Raw genomic sequence first — 12,164 nt, 5'->3', positions numbered from 1 at the left:
TACACTCTACCCCGGGTGACAGAGCAAGGCCCTGTCTCTAAATAAATAATAAATAAATAAATATAAAACATGTTACAAAACACTTCGTTCTAAGTGGCGCCTGTGCCTGCTTGCACCGCCTGGAATGAGGGGGGCCAGCCCAGGGCAGGGACAGGTGTCAATGCCAGGACATGCCCAGGCCTCCCCGTCCTCACCAGCAAGATGAGGATGACACCCCCGTCCGTCCACTTCTGGCAGCTGTGACTTGAACCCAAGATACCACCAGCCACCAAAGGGCAGGGGCGTTAAGGTGAAATCAGGGAGCCAGGACAGGACGACGCACCTGGGTCAACCCCGCCCGCCATCCCGACAGCTGCCCCAGCCCGGCTTTCCCAACAGCACCTGCGCTGGGGCACTCGGGGCACCCACCCCACGGCAGGCATGGAGGCCAGTGCGGGCAGCTGTGGCTCTGGCCAGGCTCAGGCCCGGCACCTGGGATGGTAGCCGGGCGGCTCCTTAGGGAAGGTGACAGAGCAGCCCCACAGATCCCCAGGTAGGTAACTGGCCCGTGGAGCCCAGGGGCTCAGGGGCACCCCATTAGCACCCCAAGATCTCTGCCGGCCCGGCAGCCTCCAGTGCTTACCTAACAAACTGCTTCCCCAAAACCAGTCCTTGGGGGCCACAGTTACTACCACTAACACGAATCAGACTTCGAGACTTACACGCCTGACTGCTTGAGTAGCCGCGGGCACCCTGCCAGCATCTTGGGGCACCGAGGACAATCCTGTGTCCTTGTGACCCGCACCCTGGTGTGAGACAACCCACCCTCCATGTGTTCAGACACACACAGCTACAACAAGGAGCCTGTTTTCCTCCCGCCCCACATGTCCCTCCAGTCTTAGACGAATCTCAGTGCACCCAGAGCAAAAGGGACACTTTCTAGAGTGACCTCAGCACGGCCAAGCCACTGGTCAGTGTCTCAGAGACACGAGGCCCACCATGGCCGCCACCCCTTTCAGCACCCCAGGTGCCCCGAGAGCTGCAGGGAACAAACCAGCAGCCAGCAGGGAGCCGGGCCCCCTCGGAGACACAGGCTAGGGATGTGCTGTGGGTGTCAGCCTCCCACAGGGGCAACGTTAGGACAGGAAAAGCCCACCCACACACCACCCCTAGGGTGGCTGAGGCTGCAGTCGGTCGGCAGAGCAGGCTGGACCCCTGCCCACAGGCCCATGGGAGGCCAAACTCGAATCCCGAAAAGCGAAAACAACTGTGCAGAGCTGCCAGGGGCCCCGTGAACCCCTCATTCGCCTACCCCAGTGTTTGGGTTTTGTTGTTTTTTTTAAAGCTGCTACAACAAAATGAGTATTTCCAAACTTCAAACAGACTATTTTGACTTGGACAAACTCTGTGTAGCTTGTGGGCAGGGTATACGAGAAAGGCTGACCACAGACGCACGGGCGCAGGGAGCTGCTCTGGGGAACCACCTGCCACTTGACACCCACGGACCACCAGGCTCATATCCAGCGCCTGGGCCTCCTGCACCCCAGCCTCAAGGGGCTCCCGCCTGGGGCACCCTGGGGACAGCCAGCCGAGGGAGGAGCTGGCCTTGTGCCCGCCACCCCAGGCCTTGGTTTCCTTCCCTGTAAATGGGGAAACAGGGCAGGAACTTCCCAGGGGGTTGTAACCAATGCCAGAAGTCGCTCCCAGAGTGGGCACAGCGCCAGCTCCAAGCACCACTCCCCTGACTGTCCACATTCACGAGTCACAAAATAAACCGCTCCAAGAGGCAAGCGTAAGCAATAATCCACCTACCAGAAGCGTCTGTTTCTCTTTACAGTCAAAGTGCTTTAGTCTTCTCAGAGACACCGTGATCCTCGAGGAAGCAGAGAGAGGGAAACGTTAACGGGCGGGAACTTTACCCAATGTGCTTGTTTGTCGAGGGTGATGGTCCCTCAGCCGTGAGGGCATGACCCCACACCAGCTACACGTCCCAGCATCACAGACAGAGCAGGGAACGACTGGCAAATGACCGACCAACTAACAAAACGGCCAAATTCAGGGGGCAGGGACGCTGTCTTCACAGCCCCCGCACAGACCAGGTTTGCTGTAGTTTTTGGGAACGGAGGTCCAGGGAGAGGCCGGTGGCCGCCTTTCACAGCCAGCAAGTACGGTTCCTCCACACACAGCCTTTGCTAGCTTCCCCTCCCGGCTAGGGGGAGGTTGCAGGAAGGCATCTGCCCGGGCTCGGGACGAGGCCTGAGGCCTGTCTGCTGCCCCGAGAGCTGCGAGGCCCCACCTCGGGCCACCGCAAGGAGCAAGGAGCAATGGTCTTACCCCCGCCCCTTCGGGTTCATGTCTCCTTCGATGAAAAGCACGCTGGCTTTCTTGTCTCGCCGCTTGACGCTCTTGACCTGTGGGCAAATCCAAGGAAACAAAGTGTCAACACAAAGAAGAGATGGTGGGTTGTGACTGTTTCTCTGACATCATCTCACGGGGCTGTGTGGTGAGCGGCCGAAATGCGGCCACAGGCAATGCAACTGGATCCGGGGCAACCTTGGCAGAGGCCACAGCAACGAAACGCCCCGAGCTCTGCGCACACCTCACTCTAAGTGCTTCTACTTCTGCGCAGAGCCGGCTGGGTCTGTTCTGGTTTCTCAGTGAAAGGAACCACACCTGCCACTGCCAGCTGCCTCCTTAAATAACGTCCCCACCGACTCTCCCAGCAGCTCAGCAGGGCAGGTTTTTTCTCATTTTTTTGGATGAGCGAAGTGAACTCAGAAAGGTCCAGGAACAAGCCCAGGCCACATGGGAGGGGCCGTGGGTCCAGACTCCCCCCACGGCCCAGCCGTCCCGTGGCCTTCCAGGGCTACATGGGAAAACAAGGCCACGGAGTGTCGTGTTTTGGGCAAGGCCACCTGCTCTCACGCCCCAAGAACCTGTCACGTCAGTGTCCTGTTAGCCCGGCAGGGACCCAGTGAACTGACAGAAACGAGGGTGCAGGAGGGAGGCCGTGCGGGTGCTGAGCACAGACGGAGGGGCCCCCACGGACTCGGCCAGGAGGCGCCTGGTTCTGCTGTGAATGTGTTTAGCCCACGTATCGTGTCCAGCAAACACTGCACCAAGTTCAAGTCTATGTTTTCTGTGACCAGAGTCATACGGAGGCGTTGGTGGCTCTAGTGAGGTAAGAGTCTTCCAAAAAACAGCAAAAGTATCCCTTCATTACTGCAGAGCAGATGCCTTTTGGATTTAGACATCATTGTCTCTAAAACAAAATTAAAGAACTCTAGCTAGAACAATCAGAACCCCGTCCATGCTGGAGGGGAGGCAGGGCCGGGAGGCACCTCCCTACGGCGACACCCAAACCACGGCCGGGTGCGCAGGTGGCGTGGCCAGGACTACCCACACCCAACCTCACCAGCCACACCGGGAACCGTGTCAGGGTGCCAGATATCCGTTTCTATCCACACCGCCCATCCCTACCGTAACATCTAAATTAATGAGCCTTCATGGGGAAAAAAATTTGAAATACACGGTATTTAAGATGAACAAATCGCTAACACTTTTCTCGGGCAGGTTTTTCTAAGCCTTCCTGGCAAAAATGCAACCTGCACGCCCTACACTACATTGTGCCGAAGTGACCAGATTCCTTTATTTAGGTAAATGCGTCCCCAGAAATCTTTCTTATAAACCCACTGTTTTCACCCAGCAATGACAAATTAATGAAAACACTGGCTCAGGTCAAATTATCAAGACTTGAGGACGAGTGGAATAAAATTCATGAGATTTGACTAACTGCTCTTAAAAGACAGAGGAGATCGTTCTTACCACTGCTGGCCAGAAGGGGTATTTTTGGTATTTAAGCCAGACTAGCATTCCTACTTCAAACGAACGTGGTTCTAGAATTAAAAAAAGAAAGAAAGAAAGAAAAAAGAAAAACAAAAGATAGAATACACAAGTCAGATCCACATCAAGCACCAAGTGCAACAGCTTGAGTAAACACGATTATTCTGATATTGTTCAGATCTGATTTTAACATAGTTCACTTAAAAGATCAAGAGAATTTGAAAGGCAGATTTGTAACTCCTGTCACTTAAGACTAGCTGCCAATTACGAGACCGCAAAACACAACGACAGCAGTTCGGAGCGTGGTGCAGTGTTGGCTTCTCAGCTGGGAAAAACGTGCGGGGTAGCAGGAGGGAAGCCGCAAGGCAGGGGGGACTCTGTCCTCTACGTGTAATTCTGTAAGTCTAAAATTATTCTGAAATAAGACACTGTCAAGAAAGAGCGTGTACTAAACAGAGATGAGGTAACAGCACCCAGTAAAGATCCAAACCTATGAACTTAATTTCCATTAAGTTTCTACGAGGCTTATCTGAGAAACTAGGATTACAAATGGGGAAAAATTATTTAAATCATGAGATAACTACAAAACTATTTATGAATAAAATTCAACTGCATTTTCTATACCAAAACAAAAACCCCAAAACGAATGAATTAAATTAAAAAAAAAAAATCGAGTAATAGAAACACTAGTAGAAAACAGAGGCTGTTCTTATACACACGGAACAAAGGTTCCCGGCTGACACTTGCGGGAAGAAGGAAACGCTGCAATATTTAATTATATAAAAATCAAAAGGCCTATAACGTAAAAAAATGAGACCAAATAAAAGGGAAGACAGACTGGGGAAGACGCCTGCTGCCCATACAACCCGCGTGGGTTCCCACTGGGTGGGGCCATGCAGACAAATGGCCAATTCAGAGGCCCGTCGGTGACTCCTCCGACCACGCTCGGCCGACAGACAAAAGAGCAGACACCTGGGCTATGGCGACTGGACCCGGGCTGGGGGCGGTGGGGGCGGAAAGGCCCCTGGAGAAGGCACGGTGCCCTCCTCTCCAGCCAAACCTCACTCTGGGAACAGATCCCACAGAGACGGTCTCCTGGAGCCCAGGACGGGGGCCCTGCAACACCTGTGGTCCTGGAGCCCAGACACACCCAACGGGTGGGGCAGGACTCAGTGAGTGACAACTCGCCACCCCTGGAAAATAATAACCAGTCACCACAAAGAAGGATTAGAAGATCATGTGGAAAAGTAAAAAAAAATCTGGGTTAGCATCAGGTGAACAAAGGGAAAACGCAAAATTGTAATTAACTTCATTCAATGATGGAAAACCATTCAAGCACTTTGGACAAAAAAAGGACTACACAGCAAGACTGCACGCACACGTGTGTGCACGCACACGGCACAGGAGCATGCGTGGAGCGGGCAGCTTCCCGGCTGTGTGACTGCCCTGCAGTCTTGTGGGGTGTCGCCGTGGGGGAAGCGGGCATAAGGCCCTCCAGAACCCCTGCACTATCTCTGCAACAGCCTGTGAATCTATAATTTTTAACCAAAAGGCTCAAACCAAAAAAAAAGGGCTAGACTAGGTTACGGTGGATGGGTAACGGGCGAGTCTAAAAATGTCACTGGTTCTAAATTACTTCATTCATGAAGCAAACTGACTTTCTGCTCATTGCTGGTTGGAACCTTTGGGTCTCATTTCAAACCCCTTCCACACACGCTCCGTGGCACCCAAAGGCAGGTTTCCCTCTGGTGCAGACAGCTGCTTGTGGGAGGGGCTAGAGACCCTGCCTCCCTGGTCAGACGCCCAGACGCCATCGCCAAAGGAGGCCGACCGCAGCCACACCCCAGCAATGGCGACAACCGTCTTCCCACCAGCCATCCCTCCTTCCCACTGCGGGACGTGAGGACGGGGCTGAGGATAGCAGAGAAACAGTGTCTAACAGGGAGGGCTGGGCCATCTCTTCCCAGGAGCCCTGCTCCCTTTTGTGTGCCTTACTCCCGAGACAGAGGACCGACAACGTGGCACTTCTTAAGGTCCCTTCCAGGTCTCAGTTCAATAGGAGAAAAATTAAATAACAAGAGACTTGCGGTGACAGATGTCAGGGACAGTCTCTGAACACTAGCCCACGCTGCTGCTGACTCTGGCATTACCGCCGAAGGCCACTCCACGGTCACTTCTTACCATGATATAAAAGGATTCTTGGCGGCTCCTCCTCTTCCTCGTCTTCCTCCAGGATGGAGTTGATGGAACTGAACTCCATGGACTCCTCGGAAGACTGAAGGTCTGCAACAATGTCATGGGAGACTCTCACTGTCACCGCGCTGTCTCAATAACTCATCCCAAGAAAACTCTTTGTGACACATGACCATCAACGCATAAAGAAAAGATCCCACACTGCCAAATTCAAACAGGGCGCTTCGCCTGAAGTCGCTTCAGAGAAAGATACGTGACAGGGGAGAGGGAGAGCGCCTTTCATGTCACAAGTGAAAGCGCGAGAGGCAGGCTGGAGGCTGGGATGCTGTGTGCGTTCTGGGTGGGCTTCCTTTTGTCCCCAACGCTTACTCCTCTGGGCCTCATCCGCTCCAAGGGCGCCAGGAGCAGGGAGCAAGGCAGGGTAGGGTAGGAGTGCAGCCGCTGCGTCTTCACAGAGGCGAAAACCACACGTCGGCTCCCGCAGCCCTCAGTCCTGCTAAGGAGGCGGCCTCAGGAGAGGGGTGTGCACTAAAGACAGATCTAGTCGCAAGTCTGTAGAGAACAGACCCCGGGACAGCTGACCGTGCGGTCGTTAACGTTTCCGAGCCAGCACTTCAGAAATAGCGGGGCGAGACAGTGCTAGCTCGGTGCGCGGTGGCCACCACACAAAAACACATCAACACAGCAATCCTAAAAAGTCAGGAGCCTTTTAAATGAGTTAATCACTTTTGAGATTCCTGCCCCATTTAGAGGGAACGCGTTACTGCTTCTGCCAGAGTTAAGAATAAAAGAGGCCAGGCGCAGTGGCTCACGCCTGTAATCCTAGCACTCTGGGAGGCCGAGGTGGGCGGATTGTTTGAGCTCAGGAGTTCGAGACCAGCCTGAGCAAGAGCGAGACCCCGTCTCTACCAAAAATAGGAAGAAATTAATTGGACAGCTAAAAATATATAGAAATAATTAGCCGGGCACGGTGGCGCATGCCTGTAGTCCCAGCTACTCGGGAGGCTGAGGCAGGAGGATTGCTCGAGCCCAGGAGTTTGAGGTTGCTGTGAGCTAGGCTGACGCCACGGCACTCTAGCCTGGGCAACAGAGTGATACTCTGTCTCAAAAAAAAAAAAAAAAAAAAAAAGAATAAAAGAGTTAATCCCTGGGGTGCAGACGCGGCCTGCACACAGCCGCACGCTCCGTCGCCGGCGCCTGCAGTCGCGCTGTTACCCTCCACCCCAGCCTCCCCGCCCTGCCCTATGCTTCCAACAAAAATAAAAACACAAATATCTGGGAGAAGTTGAAGTAATTATAGCCCAGTAGGGAAACGAACAAGAAGGAACGAGGAAATCTCTGCTCTGAATCTATTCTGGTAACAATCTCATCAAAACCTGGTTAAAAATACACAAGCGCCTGCTCGAACGTGGCCGTGGGGGGACCACGACTCCCACAACTCCCTGCCAGCTCTCCCAGCGCCTCGGCCTCCCCTGACAAACTTTACCTTCCTCCAGCTTCCTGGAATCCGGGAGACGGAGACTTCTCGTGTCCTCGGCAGGAGCGTGTGGAGGAGGCTGGCCGGGCCTGGCGGCGCTGCGCAGGGTCATGCGCTCCCTCAGCCCCTGCCTGGGGGACAGCTCGGGCCCCGCGGCCCCCATCTCCAGCCGAGTGGCGGGCGGCCTCTGGCAGCCGTCCAGGCATGGCCTCTTGGTGGGACATTCTCCGGCCTCTGAGCAGGACAAGTGATCAGGGGCTGCGGGCACTGTGAGGCTGCCTGACGGTAGGCCTGGATCCCGGCCCTCGGCCCTGGCACAGGGATCGTCCTCCCTGACCCTGCAGGGCGGGGACGGGGCTGCCCAGCCGCCCGCCTTTCTCTCACTCTCTCTGCCATTTTCTCCCTCTGACGGCAAAGGTACCTTCTGGCACGGGCTAGGCTTCTGCGCAGAATTTCTTCCCCTCTTACTTGTAACAGTCCAATCTCTGCCGTGCACTCTGGCCCTGCTGCCGTCCGAAGAACCATCTCCGGCCGCAGGGGCCGGCAGGCCTCCAGGGTATGCACTTTTCCTGAGCCCCTTCTTGTGGTTCACTCTGCACTGGGGGTCCTTTTCACAAGGGGACGGACCTGACAGGCTTTGTGGTGCATACTCCTTCCTCCCCTGAGGTGGGCAACAGTCTGCATCGCAGAGCGAGGGGGCCAGCTCCGTGGGCTGCTTCCCCCTCCGAGACAGAGCCGTTCCTCCTGTCCTTGAAGAGCCTTCTTGGCTCGAACTGGCTCTCTCGCTCAGAACATCCAGAGCCACCCGAAGTGACCGTCTGTAGGTCAGCTCCTCCAGAGGCGCAGCAGGAGCCTCATTCTGCGAGGCCGCATGGACTGAAAGTAAATAATGCCTGGTTACGTCCAGATACCCGGGCGTCGCTGTCGCGGCATCGCTTTGACAGCATGCTTGTCTAACTTCAACCCTGGATTTTGAGCCTGGATGGGTGAGGGGGAGACTCACATTTCTCACCTACGTTTCCCCAAAAAGGAGACAAGGCCACAAAACAGCAGCTATTCACTCAGGGCTTTGAGGCTTCATTTTTTTAAAACACAAATTTACTGACCTTAACCTGATTGGCTAAAAAGATAAATTCCTCCAAGTTACAAAACAATACCGTGAGCAAAATGTATTCAAATGTTTTGCAAATCCTCTCTCAGCCTTACAATTTCAAATTCAATCAGGGTCAATAAAAATCAATGCCAACTACAGAAAGAATTCTGCCGGCAATGTATTCCTGGTCTGGGGGGAGGGTGGCAAGGAATAGCTGATTAAAAAGACTCATTGTGGGCTGGTAAGTTTTCAATACTTCTTTCCAAGGGCATTTCAAAGCCAGAAAAGAGCATCGTGGGCCCTTGGTTTGCAGCCCAACCACCCTGCTGCAATACTTTTATTTATTCATTCCGACACGTAGATACGGAGCTATTTATTTGAACAAGATGATGGATGCAGTATCACGACTCAGCGGGCACAATACTGCAATCAAAACAGTATTCCCTGCTTAATATTAAAGGCACCCACGAATAACCAGCCCCCCCAACACCACCTGGGCCAACGAAGAGGGCACTATGTGACAGGATGGTCAGCCTGGCCTCAGGTGTACAGAGGGGCACCTGCCCTGAACAACCACTTTTCTCAGAGGCACAGGAAAATAGGCCTTATTTTATAAGCACCATTGGGAGGAGTTCTGGTCCACCTTTTCACAAGACAAACAATTCTTGGCAAGTGGAACAAATGCTCCCACTTTGAGAAGAGGAAGGAACGGCTACGTCTGGGTTTGCTGAACTGTGACTAGGTGGGCGCAGTTTGCTGCTCCCGGGGTGTGGGGGTGGTACGTCCCTGGCCTGGCTTCAGCAAGGTCTGTCTCATCTCCCACGCAGAGGGCGTGGGTAGCAGAGAGTCCCACGATGGCCCTGCCTGGTGCCCACCTACAATAGGACCTACACACCACAGGCAGCCACCAACTCCCGGACTGCCAACTCCTCCTCCCTTCGGCTCTGCTCTCGAATGGCAAACACACAACCAGCTGGTTCTCAAAGCTCAGGCTGAGACCAGACTGACCAGACAGCAACAGAACCAACTAGAAGTCTCACTATGATGAGCAAAGAGAAAAGGAAAGACTGCCACTACTCGCAGAGCCGGCGCGGCCCACCTCCTGCGCACATGGAAGGCCACGGATGCAAGGACGTGACCTCGAGGCTCACCCTGACCACGCTGGGGGCCAAGAACAGGACTGGTTCTAGGGGCAGATTGTGGGACGGTTTAAGGAAGCGGACCCCTTTTTTCTTCGCCTTCAGCTCAGGGGGTTCATGTTCCCTTATATGGAAAAAAAGTGGTTAACAGGGAGAATTTTCACCTAGAAAGCTGAGTCTCTCCGTTCCCCCAAACTCTCTCACTTTGTGAAACCCAATGGTCACCTACAAACGCGCTCTTACCTAACGAGGAGGCAATGGCTTCAATCTGAGACTTCCTCAGGACCTCAGCATCTGTGCTTTTCACCTTAATTCTGCAGAGACAGAATAGACCGTTACACGCCACCACCAAGACGTTTTCAAACATGTTTTTCTTTAGATGACAAAAGAATTAAATTCAGTTTCCTCCTCGACCTTCCTCTTAAACCAAACGTCACAGCCAACTAGGAATTCACACGCCTGAGGTTACAGGCAGCAAGGACCCTAGTGAATATGGGTTTTTTTTTCTTTTTCCTTTTAAGACAGAAAAGGTTGACTGGATTTAAGAGTAAAAATGAATTCAAATTATGACTTTTATGAGGCAAATCCGACTTTCAACTGCACAAATAACTCCTTTGTTAGATTTTCAGAGTAGATGATAATGTCACTAAAAGCTGTTTACAGCCCAGCAGGTGTGTTTTAGTTTAAAAGGATGTGCGTTCCTTTTAAACTCGAGTATTCAATTACCTTCCCAGCCGCAGGGAAAGTGTGGGGCTGGGGCCAAGCAAGCTTAGGAGGCAGCTCTGAAGATCCGCGAGCAGGAAGGAGAAGGAGTGGGGCTCGGAGAGCTCCCACGGAAGAGCGGCGGGGGAGCCAGGAGGCTCCTAACCGCGGCTCCCTCCAGAACTGGGAGTTCTCCCACCAGACGTGCCGTGCCACACCGCACACGATCTGGGCCTTCCAATCGCCACCACCCCAGATGATCTACACCTTCCCACCACCAGATACTCGCCAGGAGAACAATAACGTACTGCCTGATCATCGATTATTTGCCTTCTGAATGCTCAATAATTTGACAGGCTCAAAATCCAAATATTTCAGAATTGAGGGGCCTGTCACACAGGTTTCCCAAACAAACACACACAGGTCCCTAGGAAGGAAATATCCCTATTTTAACCCCAAAGAGAGTTCACCCTGTGTATAATTTACATGTATTCTCAATTTTGGCACAGATCTCTCTATAGCTCTCACAGAATACCTTGTTTACATCTTCAATTTCCAAACTGACATAAAATTAAATCAATTGTTTCCCTCGTCAGGTTAAGTTATTATGACCGCTAATGAGTTAGAATAACTAAGCAGGTAATAAGCCCTTAAGAGTGGGCCTTGCTTTTTTTGGCGGGGGCAGGAAGCTTAGTATCAGAACTCCACACAGAAAAAAAAAACAGTATTAAAAAAACATAACACTTAACTTTTCCTCTAGGGAGAGTATTTGAACATCTAGAAAAAATTCCTTTTTTCTCTTATTTTTTGTTGAAGTCTCAGTTCTGGCCAACACCTATGTTTAAAAAAAAAAATCCTCGTTATTAAGATAAAACAGCTGATGAGAACCAAATCAGTGGCAACATACAAATGCAAACGCAGCAAGTAATTCTTAAGGTATCCAACCACGGGATTTCAGAGCTACTCAGTCCAACCCCCTCAATGCACAGATGGGGAAACCGAGGCACAAGGCAGACCAAGACAAGGACCTGGGCTTCTGCCTTGCAGTGCAGCACTTTCTACCCAATTGCTGGAAAGATTCCCCGAAATACTACCATTATTTACTATCCCAGGGCTCCCTGCCAGATATTTCCTTGAGTTAAAGCCCGACGTGCCTTTTTATAGCTGAGACTGTTAATTTTTTTTTTCAGTGTGGAAAAAGACACTTCCGGAAGCGTAACCTTGTAAGCACTAGACCAAAACCCCATTACATGGGGACTGGGAATCAGTGCCAACCGTTCCAGCTCAATCATTTCACTGAAGCCAACTCCTAGGTATCTCCTGATAAAGATTTTACTTGTCACCAGAAAGTCATTTCTAATTCCTGAAATTACAGAATAACGGCTGTCACCTTTGCAGGCCATAATCGCTTTTCCCATCTGCAGAGGACGTACTTGGCATCCTCCATGATTTAGACTCATGTGTGTGGCAAGTGGTAATGATTTGGCACAAACAAAGTACTTCAAGGTCTGACGGCCGATGTGCCCTGCAACAAAATTTGCACAGTGGTTTATAAAATCGCTCGCTTGCCGAAGACGCAACCCTCAAGGGCAAAGGTTAGCCCGGCTCATCCTCAAGTAGATGGTTCAATTCTGCAATGTTGCATTGAGATGCCCGTCGCCCAAAAAGCAGACTGACAAACACAAATGACTGGCCGCGGTACCCAGGGAGGTGCCTGCGTTTTTTTTCATAAATAAAA

General features: G+C 52.2%; 1 protein-coding gene across 1 annotated transcript in view; it reads right to left on the bottom strand.

The window, feature by feature from the left end:
* Positions 1-11,933, bottom strand: part of LOC105811287 (PWWP domain-containing protein MUM1) — a 17,422-nt gene extending 5,489 nt beyond the window's left edge. Inside the window, exons 1-8 of the mRNA XM_012645451.1 lie at positions 11,817-11,933; positions 11,176-11,261; positions 9,968-10,038; positions 7,502-8,368; positions 6,004-6,105; positions 3,805-3,875; positions 2,314-2,390; positions 1,792-1,852 (exon numbers count right to left, since the gene is read on the bottom strand). Coding sequence (XP_012500905.1) covers positions 1,792-1,852; positions 2,314-2,390; positions 3,805-3,875; positions 6,004-6,105; positions 7,502-8,368; positions 9,968-10,038; positions 11,176-11,261; positions 11,817-11,873 — 1,392 coding nt within the window. The 5' untranslated portion in view covers positions 11,874-11,933. The remainder of the gene's footprint in view (positions 1-1,791; positions 1,853-2,313; positions 2,391-3,804; positions 3,876-6,003; positions 6,106-7,501; positions 8,369-9,967; positions 10,039-11,175; positions 11,262-11,816) is intronic.
* Positions 11,934-12,164: the final 231 nt, after the last annotated feature.

This window comes from Propithecus coquereli, unplaced genomic scaffold (assembly GCF_000956105.1).
Source record: "Propithecus coquereli isolate 6110/MARCELLA unplaced genomic scaffold, Pcoq_1.0 Scaffold232, whole genome shotgun sequence".
Classification (NCBI taxonomy): Eukaryota; Metazoa; Chordata; class Mammalia; order Primates; family Indriidae; genus Propithecus; species Propithecus coquereli.
The sequence above is the reverse complement of the archived record's forward strand: the minus strand, read 5'-3'. Positions and strand labels throughout refer to the sequence as shown.